The sequence below is a fragment of the Argopecten irradians genome, chromosome 1, assembly GCF_041381155.1.
Source record: "Argopecten irradians isolate NY chromosome 1, Ai_NY, whole genome shotgun sequence".
NCBI lineage: Eukaryota > Metazoa > Mollusca > Bivalvia > Pectinida > Pectinidae > Argopecten > Argopecten irradians.
Genome location: NC_091134.1, coordinates 9,033,417 through 9,055,745, shown reverse-complemented (window position 1 = coordinate 9,055,745; position 22,329 = coordinate 9,033,417). Strand labels below are relative to the sequence as shown.

At 35.9% G+C, this 22,329-nt stretch overlaps 1 protein-coding gene across 6 annotated transcripts in view; it reads right to left on the bottom strand.

Annotated features, from left to right (window-relative positions):
• LOC138316699 (pleckstrin homology domain-containing family G member 5-like) overlaps window positions 1-22,329 on the bottom strand; it is a 154,053-nt gene that overhangs the window by 85,635 nt on the left and 46,089 nt on the right. For 4 of the 6 annotated variants that reach the window (XM_069258363.1, XM_069258365.1, XM_069258370.1 and 1 more), the window contains 2 exons: window positions 19,446-19,534; window positions 1,341-5,449 (listed from right to left, as the gene is read on the bottom strand). In XM_069258363.1, coding sequence (XP_069114464.1) covers window positions 1,341-2,258 — 918 coding nt within the window. In that variant the 5' untranslated portion in view covers window positions 2,259-5,449; window positions 19,446-19,534. Of the gene's footprint in view, window positions 1-1,340; window positions 5,450-16,170; window positions 16,251-19,445; window positions 19,535-22,329 lie in introns of those variants that run through there. The other 2 variants (XM_069258380.1, XM_069258385.1) reach the window with 2 other exon arrangements.

The window sequence follows — 22,329 nt, the reverse complement described above, 5'->3', positions numbered from 1 at the left end:
GCAGTGCAGGTTCGGACTACTTCTAGTTCACGCTTCGATAAGATTTTGCGTCATAAGTTGACGGATTTTAAAATAACAATAAAGAGTTTTTATTACATCCAATTAGATATGTATTTGACATCAAAACAAAATATGTGTTCAAGCATTGTAACGGTAATAAACTACAAAATGAATCGCTGGTCAGGGCTACAACCGGGGACTTTCCTAAGGAATGTTCGGAGAATCCCATAGTTACGTCAGTTGTACATGTGTATACAGAACATCTTATTGTCGGTGAACAATTCTGGGAGCGTCTAAGCGAACAATAGGTTAACAGATCATATACAGGTTTCCAGAAAAAAAAAACATTACAGGTAGCCTATCCGAAACAGTATCATCAGCTTTAATGGGGGCGTCTTGGCATTCAAAATAGGCCTACACACACGCAAACACTTGTCTATCCTCCGTACAATAAAATAAAAGTCATGACTATGAAAAATTTAGTCTAAATCGCGTTCTTAGACCGATACATACATGACAAACATTCAGCAGCTCAACGGTCATACCATCAAAAGGCTAAATCACAGTCACTTTCTTCGGTTGAAAATCAAATATGGCGGCTCGCTCCACTTCGGACCGCATCCCTACCCTGACAACGATACATACCGGTAGTCGTTCCGCCTTGGTTATCTTAATTTTTATTCGAAATGGACATTATTGATATAGTATCAAATTGAAAAAAAATATATGTTGAAAATAATTGAAAAGTGTCATTGTTGTATTTCAAACCAAACTGCAGCTATAACATTCAACAGTCGGAACTATATCTTCGGTCATCCTGACTACCGTAGTTACCCAACTTAGCAACCATCACCGTTTTAAATTTTACGTAAAAGTAAATTTATTTATGTAAATATATAGATTGAACAGTGTTTTGATTGCGTTAAAGGTGGTATGAACGCAATGGGATACAGACATATTCTACATGTAGCGCTAACGCGCTACATTGAATATGTCTGTATCCCATTGCGTTCATACCACCTTTAACGCAATCAAAATGCTCTGTATTGAAATATAAATTACATTGGTTTAACTCATTCATCCCTGAATGGCACATTTCGGCTCTTCTAAATCAAAGACTAGACCAGCCCATTATCAAATTTCAGGGGTGAATGACGTATGTAGTAGTGCATGCCTCTTCTCATCATGTGCGATCATACAAAGTTGCTTTCTTTGCTGGATCAAACAAAAACCCCGATTGGCAATATAAAGACAATAGAAATTGAGAAGAGACGGGGGATGGTTGATAACAGTAGAATGAACATTCCTATAGATTTATTACACAGCTAAGGCTTCCTTACCTGAATACTGAACGATTCCAACTCTGAACACTTTGATTCTGTCTCTCCTTCGATTGGCTGAATATCTATCATTTTTACAGTTACATCCCACATGCATGGCTCACGTTCAACCATACTCTTTATAAAGTCTAAACTCTTGGCTTTCCTTAAGGGAGAGTGATCAAGACTAAATCTCACACGTTTAGAGTTACTTCCCTTTCCTTCTTTGATAATCCCATTGATCGGTGATAACTCGTTCAAAACGTCTCTTTTTTCATTTTCGTCAGAAGAGTCTTGTCCATTTTCTTGAAAACAGTCTTTTTTCTTTTCAGGAGTACATATTGTTGAGTCTGATAAACTTTTGGCTTTAGTCAAATTTCCAACATTAAGGATATCATCGCCACTGTCTTCCTCGTCAATAACATCATCTAGAGAGGCAATGACCGCGTCAATATCTGGCAACGCGTTTTCTTTGTCACTGGACGGAGAAGAACAATCCGGTGAACGTGACGTGAAATTCATGCAATTCCCATTGTCAACTGGATTCTCTGAATAAAAAACATTTTCCGGAGAAGCTGGACATCCGCTGTCAGGCGAAGCTATTTCGGCGGCAGGTTTTGATTTGTTTGACGACTTAGAAAATGGACTTTTCCTCCTTGGCCAAGAGAATCCATACTCCAGCAATGGAATAATCATATTGATGGGTGATGTTGGTCGACTACCTCCAGTTGGAGGGCTAGGAGACGTAATGGGACTTGTAGCTCGGTCAACATCATTCTCCCCCTCTGTGTCCATCCCAAATATCTCTGAGGCAGAGTGAGGGTGGTGAGGGAAAGTTCCTTTAGTTGATTTCCTGTTAAATACAGACATTATTGGAGTTGATGTCTGACGACTCAGTTGTTTGGCCAAAATTTTGGCCTTTTTTGTTTTCTTTGGCATCTTGACTGTAAGATATTTACAAAATTGGATGAAATTATACGGTTAAATCCGGTGTAGTTAGTTGAAGTGAAGCATTATCCCTACACACTTTTCAAACATTTTAATGGTTTCAATGCAAATATATTCTGAAATGCAAGAATTTTGATAAAAAGTTGATTTATGTAGATATAACTTTTCCCTGCATAGACATAGTTGTGTAATTGAATGACGGATACGGCCACGCTTCTCTGCTCATTGATAAAACTCCATAGAAAATTGTGTCACAGATATCCAACTCAATACGCTGAGCATTCGGGATCAAACGGCGATTCTGAGTACGTAGACATTCGACAGACGCTGTCACACACAAAAACCACTACCTATAGTGTCAAACACAGCCCATCATAATAACACACCAGACATTATCGCACACAACACACCCAACACGAATGGTTAAGCCGTTTCCTATTTTAATACAGAATTTATGTTTTTATTTTTGTTGAATTTTCCATATTGACAGACTACTATACAAGTCTATGTACACAGTAACTGGTTGAGTTCTCCACAATCAAATGACAGGCTCTTTAAATCCCTGTTGACCTCAAGTTTAACTTAAAAACGGTCATTTATTAATTCTCGTCTCATCCAAATAGATTTTGTTTGTTTATCGGACCTATCAATAGTTGAATTGTTGGGTTGACCTGTGGTCAGGCCAAAAATTGTCAATTATTAATTCCAGCCACACTCAGAAATCTCCTGTGTTTGTTTGTTGACATTCCGCTACTGAACAAATTACAAACAGATTCGAATGTAAACAGTTGACTGCCTGTGTGTCGAGATCTATATTAAAACAGATTGTCAAATCCTCAGAAGACAGATACACAGGTATTCCTCCAGTTCAATCCTAAGATGTATATTCAACATATGGATGTGAAATTTGACTCCTGTGCGGCACCAATATCTAAATATAATTAGCCCGATCTGTTGACAGTCAAAATCAATTTGTTAAGTTGCTCTTCACATCTGCTAAATATAAACAAGATTTTATGTCATCTGTCAAATGATTCTTTAATGCGACTCCAGTTTTTGTTAACAAAATATGGCCTTTAAGTATTGCACAAGGTATATGTTATCTTTAATTCTGCTGTCAGATTCAGGTACGCAAACCTCAAGAATCCAGACCTTACCTAAAATCTGGTTGTAAAAATAATCTCCAAGTTATAATATGAAGTAAAATACACTTTAAAAAGCCTGTTCATGTGCACCTGAAACCATTCAGATTGAAAACACGGTGTGGATTACATTGTCCGACCTTGTTGCGCCTATCATACAAAGGACAGGAAAAACCTAGCATGTTGCATGATTTTACTGGCTCTATTATGATCGGCCGGTTTTGTGTTTTTACGGCGGATCTCCATACGAGTGAGACGTTGTCGGGGACGCAAGCTTTATGATTATTATGTAAACTGTCAGATTATAGTTTATGATCAAGAACGCGGAAATATGCCTTGTTCACAAATTTTTCCTCTTTCACTAATGATCTTGATAATCAACTGGTTGGTAATTGCATCCCAGTCTTTCAATGAAGTTTTGGAATATACTTCTAATATAAAACTCATTCCTCTATTAAAAGTAGTTCAGCATCATTTTTTCATATTCATTATGTTTGATAATTGGTGAATCAATAAAGTGAACTATTAGGTATAAATGTTTGTTTTCCTTTTCAAGTGAAAGATTCCTGTAGGCAAGTTAAACTTTATTCTCCCAAGTCGTTGTCCATAATTAATACTCCATTTAAAAGGACTGTTCAATTAATAACCATCACTCCATTAAGTTTCCATTGAAATACAGTTCATCCATGTTCAGAGTTTATTCAGCTTAAGTGTCAATATCCATTTACGTGAATAGCGCCTGAATTTCATTACCTTTTACGTTAAGTACGGCAATATCCCTGATATTTTGGCAGTTATTATTCCAACATGCATGTAGTAGCGATTTACATGACAGGAGAACGAATTTCCATCACAATCACGACAAAAACGACACAGAGCAGGTTTAATGATCCCAAACACCGGTGATATATCTCCACAAACGATAAAATTGAAAATTAACCAAGTGTAAATTTTTTCACAAACTGTGACGTGAAGATACTTTCTAAATTCTTACGGACTTAATTGTAGTATACATATAGTTGTCAGTGTTGCCCGAAGCTTTAGTCTGAAAGTTTACAAAAATAACAATCTCCAAAATACTACTGTGACCTGATTGAGAAGTTCACAAGGGTATCTGTGTATATGTTGATTTCGGTAAGGTGTCTACAATGAGGTGCTGGTATGAAGTTTCTGGAACTGAGGCTGGTATCTACACAGATATACCAATCAGCTGTTCATAACAAAATTAAATCAGCATTTCCACGTCTATAGGCAATTTCCTTCACACTTATGATCCAAAAAAATCAAAATGGTAGAGAAACAGCTGATGAATCACTTTTGTTTTTCAAAAATATATCCAGGAATTTAATAAAATATAAAATTCCTTTGGCTTCAAAATGATTTTTGAAGAAGTTGTTTGTTTTCCTGCATCTTACAGATCGGATTTCAGATGTTTTGATGACAGGTTTGGACCAAACCAGAAGTCTTCGTTCACGATACAGGTATATTGATGTCCGATACGATCACACTTATAGTCTCTGATGTAAGTAATAGCGTGTGTATTGCTGAGGCGAGTCCTCCGAGCCTGGTCCATTAAGTGAGTACTCCAACACTCCAGAAAAGCCTGAATCAACCATTAGACGGGTGAGTCTACACTGGTGTCATACTTGGATGGACAATCCGCGGGATACAAGACGTTCCAGTTGGATAGCACCCAATCAATGAATCTCCCAATTGTTAAACATCATAATAGTATGTGAAGAAAAAAAAAATCTTTTCAGTTCATTTTATTTAATTTGTTCAAGCCGAAACAGGGCTAATCCTTTCTTTGCCTATCTATGTATTGTAGTAGGCTTACAATAGGGCTATATATTTTCTCAATACTTTTATGTATACAAACTTAGTGTTCAGATAATAACAGCTGCTAATCTGCCCACCTCCCGACAGACCTGTCACACTCTCCCCAACTAAAGTTTACCAGCTCCCTTACTGGCCAGTTGTTGGTCATATCAAACCAGGAGGGCCAGTTACATCGACATCCCACCGCTGCCACCATTGGTCCTGAAAACACAGACGAGAGTTCTGTGGAATCAGATCAAATCTTGAGTATGGTCCAAACAAAAGACGATTTACTTGTATAGTGTTTTCACTAACCACTTTGACCACCAGCTTAACGCTGGACAATGGTCATTATTATGTAAACAGCTGATCCATCCGCTGTGCTCGGCTCCTAATTGGGTAAGGTGGTGCCTCAGTGGGCACTGTAGAAATAAGTTTATTCTAATCCCAGGGTTAAAGGGTCAAACACAGGCTCAAATGAATCATATTCTATAGAGACTTTTCTATCACAATACACAATGACCCAATCATACACCTGATATTATACAATACAATCTGTCCCTGATACCTTATACTGTTAATTTCCTATCCAGGTGTTCTTTTTAAACAACCATACCATATATCTTAGTTCATCTAGAAAATAATGCATTCTATATCAAAAAGCAAAGAACATTTTCTTACATATTTTCAAACTACAAACAGATGATTGTTAATCTTATTTTTGTCATAGTTCACCATTTTTCAGAACCATAATATTTCAAAGTAAAAGACTTCATTAAAATTTAATTCATGATAAAATATCATAATGAATCTGTAGAGAATAAATAATTCCATGAAAAGGCTATAGAAATTTCCAATAATTCCATGTGAAGTTCACAGTCAGATTCCAGTAACTCCATGAGAAGTTCACAGTCAGATTATCAATAATTCTGTGGAAAGGTAAGAGATTTCCAGTAATTCCATCTGAAGTTCACAGTCAGATTCAAATAATTCCATGGAAAGGTCATCTTGATTTCCAATAATTCCATGTGAACTTCACAGTCAGATTCCAATAATTCCTTGTAAAGGTCACACAGACCTTAGAGGTCATACAATAACACCAATAAATCCGAGTAGAGGGCAAGGTCACACAAACTCGAGGTAACACAGACTGCAATAATTCCATGTAAAGGTCACAGACTCCAATAACCTCATGTAGAGGTCCCACAGACTTTAGTGGTCATACAATAACTTCAATAATTCCAAGTAGATCAAGGTCAAGGTCACAAAAACTCCATTAATTCCATGCAAAGGTCAGACTCCAAAAATTCCATGTAGAAATAACAAACTCCAATAATTCCAAGTAGAAGTCAAGGTCATACAAACTCCAACAATTCCATGCAAAGTTCACACAATCTAATAATTCCATGTAGAGGTCACAGACTCCAATAATTCCATGTAGAGGTCACACAGACCTTGGAAACCATGCAAAAACTTGAATATTTCCCAATGAAGAGCTACGACATGGAGATATGCATGAGGCTGTACACATTAATCTTATAAATCCATGTAGGACACAAACTTCACATGTCATAATTGAATTAAAATTCTATTCTCAGTGAAAACTTTTTTTAGGAAATTTACCAATAATGTTTACAAGTTGGACTAAGGCCATATTGCCCAATAAATACAAGTAATATACCATAAACATACCAGATAACTGAGTGAAAAAATTAATTTATACCTGCATAAGCAAGACAGAGGTTACCATGTTGATTCTGACAAATAAGTTTTTGTTCTTAAAACAATTATTTGGTAATTGAAAGATTGATTCTCCATTAGTATGTCCTTAGAACGTCCCCTGTGTTGTAGTCGAGGTATATTTCTCCATTGTTGACAAATAAATAAGTGCCCAGCCTAATGTGACAGAGGGCTATACATACATGTCAAGTCAATCACAGAACTGTCATGTACCACAATCGACAACAAATGATCGACTATTTATACTTATAAGCCCGATATAAATATAGCTCTGGTAGCTTATTGTACATAGCAAAGTGATAACAATAATAGATTTGGATGACCAATGTCCAGTTCTTACCACGTACTACATCATAATGATGTGACCGGACATTGTCTTCATATAACCAAGTAGATTGTCATCAAATATGTCCCAAATAAAGCATTCCTGTATTGTTTCTACACCTCTTTTTATAGGATAAAAAAATGTTACTTTCACTATAAACATATTGAATCATGACAAAAACAAATGTAAGTCAATTAAAGGGTCACCAAGATGGAAACTTTAAATATTTCCTGCTGATTGCCAAACATTTTTTTTCAGCAAAACAAAGACATTACTGAAAAAGTCTTGATGAGAGGTTAAATACCACACGGGATACACCAAAAAAGGGTTTTTATAGCAAAGTGGTCTTTATACATTTAAATTGAACATTTGCAACCCTAAGAAAGGTATCTTATAAGCAGGTGGTCTTTATACAGAGATAGTCGCTAAGGCAAGTTGAACTATATCAAAATACTACAATAATTTAGGTGTTTTAATTTGCAAACCTTGTTATATTTTTAAGATTTATGGCATTTGTATAGCTCAAGGTCATATTGCAAAGTTTGCCTTATATAATATCCTACTTAAGGAAATTATCAGTCAAATGCCAGGACTCTTTAAAGTCAATTGCATTAAAGGAGAATTGTACCAGTAAGGATGACAGTAAACATGGAATGCCAAGAACATAATGCAGAATGACCTGATAACTAGAAATACTGACAAAGGATATACACCAGCTTTCTGAGGATAGATACCTAGAGAGACCAGTAAACAATTCCATATAAACCATTAACAGTGGCCTATATAAAGTAACACAGTACAAAGGTTATATCTAAAATTATAATACTGAAGATGAAAGCTCTGTACAGAAAGAAGGAGGTGAAATAATGCAGAAAATTAGGCAAAACGTCCAGATCATTTCACCGAGATCAAAAACTTACAAGCTAATAACATCCATTATCATGTTATTTCCTGTCAGTCTGTTAATAGCCAAACGATGATTTATGGCTTCCATTCATATTTATAAACTGCCATGTTTTTGTAAGAATGTAGGCAATTCTTGAGGTAACTGCTGATGAACAGTTTCAATAGCTGCATTCTCCAAAATCAGCTGCCATGAATGCTGTTTTCCAAACACAGAAAATGTTTTCAGAAAGAAAGAACTCCATGACACCTTTAATATCTATCGTCATTTTCAGAAGACCAGTATTTTTTTTTCATTTTTTTCTGTTAAAATCACACTTACTGACACTATAAAGATCTTTTTAATACTGAACACAAACCAACAAGCAGTTTGCAGAAAGCTAAGATACTTAGCTGGGTTTTAATAAAGTGAAACATATATTTTTTCAATGTAGTTTTTGATCTTCTGGCAGACATTAAAGGTGATAAAAACAGATTTTAAATATGATATTTTTTTGTTGATATTTGTTTATTGTGGTGCACTTTATAATTTCCAATAAAAAATACAGGTTGTATTTGACGTAATTTCAATAATATGTGCTTGAAACGAAGTCCACAACAACCCTTGTCTAGAACGATCGCATCGCTTATCGCCCCTGATATCACCAGGTGGCCGTAGATTCGTGACATCATCTGAGACAAACAGCTGTGACAAGAGCCGGGAAATTCAATTGGGCAGTGTTGCGGTATTTTATATTGGCGATTATAGATATTTAAAACAGTCGCGCTACGTGTAATTGCTATATTGATAAGTGTAAATGTATCCTATATATAATATACAATCTATAACATACCCTGATATAATAAAAACGATCGTTTACTCATTCTAATCGTTATATTCTGGGCTATAAAAGTGTTATGTTCTTAAGGTCAAAAGTCATTTGACATCGTGTACGTGTGTGTCAACTCAGGTTCGAGGAGGTTGCGGTTGACTTTTGTCTGTAAATTAAAACTCTAAACATAGACTTTAAAGTTTATATCAACAAGAAGAAATATAAGTTTACAAGAAAATGGACCAAAACAACAATGACACTACATGCTACATGTAAGTAGACCCCGCCACCGTTCATACCCTTTCTAAAATCCTATCATACAGCGACAAACGTGCCCCTATCCCGTCTGATGTATATACTACACACCTCTATTTCCTATTTGGAACTATAATCCTTCAGAACACCGCACAGAAAGGGTTAGGCTTATTAATTCTTTTTAAAGTTTAGTAATGAGTTTTACTGATTTATTCGACAAAATTTCGGGGCTTTCCGTGTACGAAAATAGTATAACATGTACAGTAGTAATAATGCACGCACGACCGATAAAAAGACGGGACAAAACACAGATACTAGATACAATGACCAAATATGCTTGACATGTACTCGTGGACAAGATATGCATGTTTAATAAGTTCAACTAACACAGGGCCATGAAACAACATATTTCTTATAAAACACAAACCATTTACAAGACAGCTTCATGATATTATCTAACCGTGCGCAGTTTTGGAAATAACAAACCTGTCGACCTTTTAGTAAATTTCAAAAGTATACGAACTGTCCACAGGGATTTGAGAATTAGTTAGTTTATATCAATAAGGACACACTAGATAGCCTATTGACCATTATGGGACTATTTAGGGGTCCGAAGGTCTCCCCCGAGAAGGAAAAAATATTAATATTTGCAATGGCTGTGATGAGTTTTACGATGTATTTTGATGATTTTAATGCGTTCTTAACATGGTAATTTTTCGATTTTAAATTACCTGCATTTATATAATGATAATATTGTGAATGTCGTCATATCATTAGGCAAACTTGCTCGATCTGAACATACCGGCTTCACACCATTGGCACATTGTTGTGTAACTCAAAGTACAAAGAAATGTAATAATGAATTAATTGTCTTGCTAAGACATATACACATTTTTTGATATACATGTAGTAGAATCCCTAAAAGTAAGTATGGAAACGGTGCAGGAGGTCATTCCGTCGACGAAAATGGGGGGCAAAGACACCAAAGATAAATTATTGTTTTTTCTTTTATCTGCGTGTATTTTTCATGTCTCCGTATGTTTGTAACGGATGATTTTTTTCATCAAAACATAGGTCTAAAGAAGTGGGCCGCAATAATTGTCCATTTTCACTACGATCTTATTTTGCACATAAAATTACCAGTATGTATATCAAAACGTATATTAATTTTATGTGTAAACTATAAATTACATACATGCACAGTCGTATTACTCCAGGGTGGACTGAATAGGAAAGTAATACTTATTCATTCGTGAAAAATGACCTTATGTTTAACCCCTTACATGATACTCCATATGATAGATGTACTCGACATTAATGACATCATCATTTACATATACAGTACTTAATGCGTCTAACATTCCCTCAAACGCGTTTTAGATTTGTTTGCGTTTCTTTTGCGTTTTGTTTCGTCGAACGTTTTTCGTTTGCGTTTCGCGTTTTCATTCGTTTGCGTTTTGATTCGATTTCGTTTGCGTTCGTTTGCGTTTTGGTTCGTTTTGGCTTTTGTTTGTTTGCGTTTGCGTGCGTTTGCGTTCCAATTTGTTTACCGGATGTTATTCATTGATATGTTGGCTAAACTAAAAGTGGAGTCAAACGACGGTGTAGGCCGATAAATTTACATGTTCTGGACAATGAAGTAAACATACACAAATGAATTAAAAAAAATCCTTTTGTATCTAGACATTAATTACATTTGTTACATGTAACCTACACATATTGTTTGATAGTAAGGATCATTTGTATACCTTTCTGCAAGGTCTTATATAGTACTTGCTATACACGTGTATGTGCTACAGGGGGACAGGTACAATATACACTTGTAACACCCGCGGGGCTCGATAAAGTGGACTGAGGGATTACAGACAGGTGTGAACTCACGCCACAGGACGCCGTACTGCTGGTCATAATATATATATAACTCACTGGTGCATACATTATAAAAAAATTATATCCGACTCATCACTGTTAGCATTGGATCACATTATTTTCTAGTGATACACACTATTCTAATAATAAAATAACACAATTAATAATATCTCAACCATAAAACGAATACTTTTTTTTACATATTTTATGTGAAATTAAGAACGTACCGAAGTCAATAGATATCAAATCATAATTGACTGACCAACACGAACTGACAGTTGATAAATGTACATTCAACTGTATCTCTGTATTTACACGTATTCGCCATTGATATAATTGATCATGTATTTTATTGGTATGTTGATGTAACAAAACACACGAGGAATAAAACACCATAGAGCTGGTTTTCTGTAATGACTAGAATAACACAACATTGTTGTTTTTGTGGTATGCTTTGGTACATGTACATGCACGGGGTCACGTATGCGTATTACACATCTCGTAGCCTAAACAAACATGTGAGGGGCCGCTATCAGTGAGCCATTGTTCATGGGTGACTGCACTTGACCAGGTGTGATACAAGTTGACACAAAATCAAAATATGCCGCTGTCAAATAACAAATGGTATAAATGAGAGCCGGTAAATCGAGAGGAGGAGTGGGGATGGAGAGGGGTAGAGTGTTGTACATGTGTTGTCCGTGAATTATAAAGCAAATTTATATAAGACCTCCAAATGGGTCGGGTAAATGCTACAGGTGAGTGTCCACATTGATATCTATATAACGGGTACGGGGACCTCCTCTGGAGTCACATATATACATGTAATATATAGCTACCTAACCGCTAGACCTAGGGTTTATACTTGCAGTAGTCAAACGTACATGTTCACAATACCTACACTAAAATAAGAAGTTCATCTGAAGTGTTTTCTTTTCTGAAACTGATAATTTCTATAAAACAGTACTAGTATGTGTGACAAATTCAGAGCAGACTTATAGATACTAGCATTGATTGAAGACTATTTGTACATATGCATGTTTTATAATTATTTTAAAAATCTCGCTTTATAAGTTAAACAAGAGGCCCATGGGCCTTAACGGTCACCTGAGTTAGAATATATAATGAAACAAATAATGAAATAAATTAAAGACATACAAACACTATATACTGGGCCTTGAAGTTGGTCAGTGATTTATAAATTTGACTTGTTAGACTATGAAGAGTATTTGCTTCCATCAAGCTGTGAACTTAGAGGTATTTTTTGAAATTTTAATCATTTTGACCCTGTTTGGTCCTGCCCCTCTGGTCCCCCAAGGCGTCATTGAGGACGGATATGGATGTTAAAATGCTATATCTTAGGCTAATAATTCTAATCAAATTTGACTATTTTCCTACGAAAATTGGGCAAATAATGTTCACAAATATGTTAAATGTGTTTTCCCTATATAAACTATAGTAAACTTGACCCCCTCCCCAGGGGGAAACGCGAGACCCCAGGGTCATATAATTCACAATTTTTGTAAAGGACCTTAAGACCTTTCTATTTATGAAAAGTATTTGATTCTACCATTTCCAGAATTTCAGAAGAAGATTTGTGAAGTTTTAGCCTATTTGACCCTTTTTTAGCCCCGCCCCTCTGCCCCCAGGGGGTCGGCCAGGACCAATGTGGATATGATATTAAAATGCTATCTTAGGCTAATAATTCTAACCAAGTTTGACTCGTTTCCAATGAAAATTGAGCGAAACATGCCCATAAATGTGTTTTCCCTATATAAACTATAGTAAACTTGACCCCCTCCCCAGGGGGAAACGTGAGACCCCAGGGTCATATATTTCACAATTTTTGTAAAGGACCTTAAGACCTTTCTATTTATGAAAAGTATTTGATTCTACCATTTCCAGAATTTCAGAAGAAGATTTTTGAAGTTTTAGCCTATTTGACCCTTTTTTAGCCCCACCCCTCTGCCCCCAGGGGGTTCGGCCAGGACCAATGTGTATATGATATTAAAATGCTATCTCAGACTAATAATTCTAACCAAGTTTGACTTGTTTCCAATGAAAATTGAGCAATACATGCTCATAAATGTGTTTTCCCTATATAAACTATAGTAAACTTGACCCCCTCCCCAGGGGGGAAACGTGAGACCCCAGGGTCATATGATTCACAATTTTTGTAAAGGACCTTAAGACCTTTCTATTTATGAAAAGTATTTGATTCTACCATTTCCAGAATTTCAGAAGAAGATTTTTGAAGTTTTAGCCTATTTGACCCCTTTTGACCCCGCCCCTAAGACCCCTGGGGGTCAGTCATAGAAAATTTGTTAATAGGATTAAATGGCCTTCTCATACTGATAATTCTGACAACATTTGACTCATTTCCTATTACAAATGACCAAATAATGCACAAAAATGTGTTTTCCCAATATAAACTATAGTAAACTTAACCCCCTCCCCAGGGGGAAACTAAAGACCCCAGGGTCATATAATTCACAATTTTTGTAAAGGACCTTAAGACCTTTCTATCTATGAAGAGTATTTGATTCTACCACATCTGTGAGTAGAGAAGAAGATTTTTGAAATTTTACTCAATTTTACCCCTTTTGGCACCTCCCATAGCCCCCTGGGGGGTGGGGACCATATAATTCACAATTTTGATTGGCCTTATGCCTTAGAAGGTTTGTGCAAAATTTCATTGAAATTGCTTCAGCAGTTTTGGAGAAGAAGTCGAAAATGTAAATTGTTTACGGACATACGACGGACGACGCACGACGGACGACGGACGACGACGGACAAAAGGCGATTAGAATAGGTCACTTGAGACTTCGTCTCAGGTGACCTAAAAAATGTATTAATGCTTGGATATATATACGTAATCACATACTTATTGGTAATATATTTATAACAATTGCATATTTTCTAAGACAAGATATATTTTTCATAATGATAAATCGTACTAAATCAAAATTGTGAACGTAAAATAGACATCGCTTTCAGAATCCGGATCACTAAGCTACCGGAGTCCCGATCGACATTTATGATTGCATTCTGGTCTTCCGGTCACGTTTTCACTTTGTTTACATTTTCGTTTTTCGTTTGCGTTTTTCGTTTTGCGTTTAGCGCTTGACGAAAAGCATTTTTCGTTTTACGCCATTCGTTTTACGCTATTCGTTTTTCGTTTGCGTTTTTCGTTAGCATTTTCGTTCGTTTTCGTTAACATTTCGTTTGCGTTTTGCGTTTCGCGCTCGTTTCGAGGGAATGTTAGACGCATCAAGTACTGTAGTGACGTCATTTTATAGGTTATGACGTCTATAATGTGTCATTATGTTGGGGATAAATCACGCTACCCAATAAGTCGAAATATAACATATTTATCTCCGTGTGTATTTCTGTAAGTACTAAGACCTGTGGCTAAAATCCACATGCATGTTGACAGTTCCGCGATCGGCACACCAGCTACCGCTAGTTCATTGTCTCAGATGACGTCACAACTCATCGGAACTCAAGGGAGGTAAGTCATAGAAAAAAATCTGTCGTCAAAAAGATGTGAAGATTACTTTCATTAATTTTACTATTTAGAGACAAAATATAAGCAAATATCAAACTGATATATGTTTTAATAGGACACACAAATGTTTCTAGCCTATTATCTCATTTTCCATGTCCCTTCTGTTTTTATCACCTTTAAGGATTGCTTTGCAAAGAACTCCATTTGGGTCTAGATTACTAAACAAGTAATCTTGGCCTGAAGTGGATATCAAAAACAAACTTTTTAATTGACTATACATATGGTATAATTATGAAACTATGTCTTGTTTTTTTTCCAATTGGCTTAAGCTATTTTATGATTAATTCCTTATTTTGCTAACAAAAATATCCTTATATTGCCAAACCCACTAATGACTGATCAAATCAACAACACAATTTTTTTTTCAATTTTATCAATTCAACTATATAACTTTGAATAAATTATTAAATTGTAAGGTATCAGCAGAAATGTCATCTCACAACACTGCAACAAAGTCAGATGGTATTATTGAAATTACAGTTTATCGTACAATGAGAGAATTCTTTACTCAATCTAGAAAAAAAAAATCTAAATATATTACAGTAAAAAGTAAGCTACTGGTATAAAAGCAATATGAATCCGGTACATTTCAACTAGAAATCCATTTTATTACCACATTTTCATATCAAATATTTAAATTGCCATAAAATGCCTCTATGAGTATCGCTACATTTATCTGTATGGAATGTAACACTTTAAAAGCACCATCAAATTCCTAGGGGTTATCAAATTTTTTTAATTACCGGTAATAAAATATATCATGTTTTATCCAAAAAAATCTATTTAATGTTGGCGCGGGGCGTGACCCACTTTAGAATGTTATTTTGCCGCAAAGTAATTCGTCAAATCTCCAAAATTATGCAATTTTTATTTCTATTTTTTTTTCTAATTTAGCTGATATCAAACTTGAACAAAAAAAGAAAATTGAAAAACTTCACAAAAGTTTTTATTTTTCTTATTTTCAAAAAATAATTATTCTCATTCTAAACTTATGTGGTTTAAGAAACTTAAATTCCTCTGAGGGTTATGTAGAGGCCAATGTTCAGGAACGTGTTCCAACATATAGTCTTGGCCACAAATAATTTAAATATTCACCCATCTGGGGCCACTGCCTGAAATACAAGCTACTGGCAGTAGGTAGGTGATTTTTCTACTAAGTACTCTGACTTCTCTACAAACCATCATGTTAACACCTAATCATTTTAAACTAAATATTTGATTATTCCACAAAGAGAATTTATTTACTTTAACCAACTTTCTTTTGCATGCGATTTAATTTCGCGAACTACGTGATCAAAGTAAATTTCCCATTTTTGCAAATTACCATCTATGTTATATTAATTGATTAAAATTTGCATTCAATTTTTCAACCTGCAAACTTGTTTTGAAAATATTGAAAATTGCAAAATTTAACGACTGCAAAAAAAATGCAGTTGCTTTACAGTAAATTATAAAGATTGAGAATATTGCTTACCTTTAAATGTAGTGGGTTAATTATGTCTGGACAAACTCATTAGGAGCTTAATTTATGTTTGTCAGGAGCTCTGTACAGTAATGTGACAATACAAATGGAGCAAAAATCACACGGAAATATCTGTAATACCTCAAAACAAAATTTTAATTTATTAATATCTTACATTATGACACCGGGAATCTAAATTTTAGAGGAATGAAGACGGAAACTTTTTTAAAATACTAAAACGCATAATAATTCTTCCGCCTATGTTACATAAATAAAGACATCCATTGTCGGCGTTGATATATGGTATAAATGGTGGGGCTGAGAGAACAAGGAAATATATGCTTGCCTGAAAACAAAGGCAACACAAAATAATTAGTGAGTAACATTATAGGTATGACTACAGAAATTGTATATGAATGTAAGAGGCAAGGGTTTGGCCAGAAAGGAGTTAGGTTTCTTTTTTTTTTGATGAATTTTTGACAGAAGTAATTTAAGCAGGTGCCAATTAAGAAATATTCACCTGTAGGTTAGCTTAAGTTGTTGAAAAAAGAGCATAAAGTCCAAAATCTAAGTTCAAACATGTGATGGGGGGGGGGGATATGGGGGAATCATTACTATACACTGCAAAGTATCTCATGTGAGTGGTTAGCGTTTCTGACAAAAACATTTATAATGTGGTTTTATAAGCTTTAGAACGATACATATGCTCTCATTGGAAGTCAGTAGTTTTCCAGATAGTGGATCAACAATTGCCCATCCTTGAAATTTGGCAGCCCTTAAATACATGGCTTCAGAAGGCTTTTTTTCCAGTACCTTTATAATTGGGTCTCAATGTTAAGGTGATATTTACTAATAAATCTTGCAAAGTATTGGCTGAAGGTCAGGAATTTTTCTCAATGTACTATGGCTTTCATTGTTCTCCTAAACCTGGCATATCCTTTAAAGACCTGGACAGTCCATAAGATATAACATACAAGCAGACAAGCTGAACATTTTTTAAATTTAATTACAAATAATTGAAGTTAAAAATCTGTTAAATATTGCAAGACATATTTTTAACTTCTATCAATTAACTAGGGTTATATTTATTTCAGTAATAAAACTGAAAATTCATATTTCAATACACACTTTTTCAGCAGGTATACACACACTATAAATATTCGATAAACCAGCTCAGAGCTTTCACCTTCAATGGTAGGAATAAACTTGTGACCTTTCTCTTCCACTTTATAATGTAACGATCACATAATTTTCGGCCTTCCATCACCTCAGACGTATAAATCACATAATGGTTTGGAAATAAAGCAACAGGAGCCACAAACATACCTTAACATTTCTTGGTGATCTTAATCGTAAATATGAATTACTTTTTATTTATAGAGATAGCCACATGACGTCTGGTTAGAAACATGCTTTTATTTTTTTCATTTGAACAGGATTAATAATGGCCTCTTTATATACCTGAAAGGTGGCAGGTATATTTAGCAGGTATATATATATCTTAGATGCCCCACCCAACATTATTCTCTCGATGAAATTAGATTTATCTTATAGAACAATGGGTGCTTACAGGTATATAAATAATGAAATAGCACAGTGGCAGTCAGTGAGGGTAGAGAATTGAATTTAATTTAATTGAGTAAAAAGAACATCATAAATGCATACACATAATCTTTTGTTGCACATCATTAGGTCTGACCCTTTATTGGTGGCCCTTTATTGGTGGTCTATGTCTGACCCTTTACTGGTGGCTCAGGTCTGACCCTTTATTAGTGACCCAGGTCTGACCCTTTATTGATGGCAAAGGTCTGGCCCTTTATTGGTGGCCCAGGTCTGGCCCTTTAATGGTCGCCCAGGTCTGAATATTTATTGGTGGTATAGGTCTGGACCTTTATTGGTCACCAAGGTCTGACCCTTTGGTATAGAAGTTAAGGTCTGGCTATGGGTCTCTGGGGTTTAAGTTCTCTCTGCTCACCTTTTTTGAGGGAGACTGGTCATTTATTAGGGGCTTAGGTTCCAACTTTTGGTTGGGACTTTAAGATCCAATCTTATGTAAGACAAAAAGCTATTTTGGTCATTCCAGAATTTTTGTGGTTTTCTACAAGTTGATCATTTCCTTTATCTAAGTCTAAACTGAAAACGTTTACTGCTTCCGTTTCTCACCTTTAATTCCCTTCATTACCCTCTACAAATGATTCTTTTTGAAATAATGAAATCCGAGATACGAGGAAAAACCAGTTTTACCAGTACAGGGGGAAAAAACAGTCATTGACCTTTGCTCCAATGACCTTCAACCTTAGAAATATACTCCTCTTTCAATACACATCTGTATGAAAAGACACAACAAACAACTAATGTATAATTTATGTATAACCAATAACATTTTATATGTCAGATATTTATCAGGCCCAGTTTAATCTAGTACCATGGTCCTCGCATATACATTAAGTCCCCTTTATACCAGGACAGTCATAAACTGCTAAATGAGTAAATATTCGAATGTATTCTTCATTATTTCTGACAAGATGGAGAGATCAAAGGATGGAAATTCACCCTGAGATAGATCGCCACAATCTAATCTCTTCTGTCGACGAGCACTTCTGTCTCGACAGAGCAAAAACACTTCTCTCTTTACAATACACAACAACAAAAAACCAAACTTGTTTTTCATCCCAATTGATGGCCAGCCAAGCATGGAAAAAACTTCTGAGCAGACGCGAACTTGTGGGGTACAAGGTAAACAGAGTCAAAGACGGAGAAAGGGAGACAACTCTCATTTGAGTATCTTACCAGATGTGATAACAGGTGTTAAAATGCTGTAATGTGGAATTAATTGCAGTTTCTTGAAAGTTTTTTTTTTATTGTTTTTGACTTTTTTAAACCAGGAACATCATATAAAATATCTTTCTTTAAAAAAAGAAAGAATTACGTTCAATTTTTATAATTTAGTGGATAGGATCTTCATACAGGTTTTCTTGGCTAGATTATAGATTTATTATGTTGTATCTATACTTACATGAAATTTCTGATTAGTTTTCAATTACCAAGAAAACTCAATTTCTCTGATATTTTCGCTAAAAGTCACAACACAAGAAAAAGAGTCAAACATCAAAGTCATTCAAATGTATGGAATTAGTGCATGCATTGCTTTATGTGGATCAAAATTAATGACATATACTTCAAGACAGCACTACCTGAAAGTATTTTTCCTCACTAAAACTATATAACAATTCTATTCCATCAACATACATGTATCACAATAACAGATAATGAAATGAGGTACCGACCTTGGATGCGACACGACGGTAAACACAGTCTGGGACCTGGCATGTGTGCATGGTCCGGCTGTCGTCTGCTTCCGATGATGGCGGAGGTTCTGTCAACAACAACAAAAAAAACATTAAAACATTAAATGCTGTGCACAGCACCCAAACTGAATGGAAGACACATCCTTGCAGTAAGTTGGTGCTTCTATAGGAATCAATTCCTGGATCCAGAGAGTGATTTAAGCCTCTGAATTTTTTTAAAGAAGCAGAAGTACATGTTTATATTAAGAACTAAGGTAAATATAATTTCCAACTGAGAGTTTCAACAGGATTCATACCCAGATCTCTGGGATGCTAGTCCCTTATGTACTTCTGCAAGAACAAGGGTTTTTTGTTTGTTGTCCTAATGTCAGTTAGGATCATGTAAGGTTGTGCCAGGTTTATTGGTGGAGGAAGGTCGGAGTACCTGAAGAAAAACCACCAACCAGCAGTCAGTACGTGGCAGTTTACAAGAGCAGAAGCATTCAAAAGATGCCATGGCTGAGTGGTTAAGATGTCACGACATATTACCACAAAACCTCCATCTCTGGGTAATCAATTTGAATCCCATATGGCCTAGCAATGAACAGGACGTTACATAATCAACCTTAAAGCATTTAGTTCAATAAGAACAGGACACATCTATTCCTGTTGAAAGTGCAAGTATAAATTGAGTACTTTGAGTAAGACCCAATCTGATTATCTTTTACAGCTTTAATTCATCAAAACAAACTGTCACAAACAATATTCTCATTTTAACCATGCACCATTTGATTATCTTTTAAAAAAATCTATTGAGATAGTTTTCCATCAATCAAAAACTTCTCTGTTGTCAATCTTTGTAACCATCGCCATGAAAAATTCAGTCAAATTTTAATTTTATCACATCTAAGAAACACATTTTTTTCGCTATCAGACATATCTGTTTATTTGTCATCTCTTTAACGATTTCACACACAATAAAACACCTGTGTATAGGTACTTTTGGTACCTACCATTACAGCAGGTAATTAACCCAGAACTTATCTGGATTAAGGTGTTCACCTACAAAGTAACAGTATACAGACGATAAAATTTACCTCTTTATACATGTACCAGTCTGTGACACTACCGAGCATATACAGACCCTATGGGTTCATAGGGTTTGGGTAGATTCATTGGGTTTGGGTAGATTCATTGGGTTTGGGCATAGATTCAGTGGGTTTGGGTAGATTCATTGGGTTTGGGCACATATTCAGTGGGTTTGGGTAGATTCAGTGGATTTGGGTAGATTCATTGGGTTTGGATAGACTCATTGGGTTTATGCATAGATTCAGTGGGTTTGGGTAGATTCAGTGGGTTTGGGTAGATTCATTGGGTTTGGTAGATTCGGGTAGGGTTAATTATTGGGTTTGGGTACAGATTCAGTGGGTTTGGGTAGATTCAGTGGGTTTGGGTAGATTCAGTGTGTTTGGGCATAGATTCAGTGGGTTTGGGTAAATTCATTTGGTTTGGGCACATATTCATTGGGTTTGGGTAGATTCAGTGGGTTTGGGCATAGAATTATTGGGTTTGGGTACAGATTCAGTGGGTTTGGGTAGATTCAGTGGGTTTGGGTAGATTCAGTGTGTTTGGGCATAGATTCAGTGGGTTTGGGTAAATTCATTTGGTTTGGGCACATATTCAGTGGGTTTGGGTAGATTCAGTGGGTTTGGGTAGATTCATTGGGTTTGGGTAGATTCATTGGGTTTGGGTAGTTTCATTGGATTTGGGTAGATTCATTGGGTTTGGGTAGATTCATTGGGTTTGGGTAAATTCATTTGGTTTGGGTACAGATTCAGTGGGTTTGGGTAGATTCATTTGGTTTGAGTAGATTCATTGGGTTTGGGCATAGATTCAGTGGGTTTGGGTATAGTTTCTTTGGGATTGGGCACATATTCAGTAGGTTTGGGTAGATTCAGTGGGTTTGTGTAGAATCATTGGGTTTGGGTAGATTCAGTGGGTTTGGGCATAGATTCAGTGGGTTTGGGTAAATTCATTTGGTTTGGGCATAGATTCAGTGGGTTTGGGTATAGAATTATTGGGTTTGGGTACAGATTCAGTGGGTTTGGGTAGATTCAGTGGGTTTGGGTAGATTCAGTGGGTTTGGGTAAATTCATTTGGTTTGGGCACATATTCAGTGGGTTTGGGTAGATTCAGTGGGTTTGGGTAGATTCATTGGTTTGGGCATAGATTCAGTGGGTTTGGGTAGATTCAGTGGGTTTGGGTGGATTCATTGGGTTTGGGTAGATTCAGTGGGTTTGGGCATAGATTCAGTGGGTTTGGGTAAATTCATTTGGTTTGGGCATAGATTCAGTGGGTTTGGGTATAGAATTATTGGGTTTGGGTACAGATTCAGTGGGTTTGGGTAGATTCAGTGGGTTTGGGTAGATTCAGTGGGTTTGGGTAAATTCATTTGGTTTGGGCACATATTCAGTGGGTTTGGGTAGATTCAGTGGGTTTGGGTATATTCAGTGGGTTTGGGTACAGATTCAGTGGGGTTTGGATACAGATTCAGTGAGTTTGGGTAGATTCAGTGGTTTTGAATACAGATTCAGTGGGTTAATTTGGGTAGATTCATTTGGTTAGGGCACAGATTCAGTAATGGTTTGGGAGGATTCACTGGGTTTGGGTAGATTCATTGGGTTTGGTAGATTCACTGGGTTCGGGTAGATTCATAAGGTATGGGTACATTCACTGGGTTTGGGTAGATTCAATGGGTTTGGGTAGATTCACTGGGTTCAGGTAGATTCAGTGGGTTTGGGTTTAGATTCAGTGGGTTTGGGAACAAATTCAGTGGGTTTGGACATTGATTCAGTTATGGTTTGGGTAGATTCACTGGGTTTTG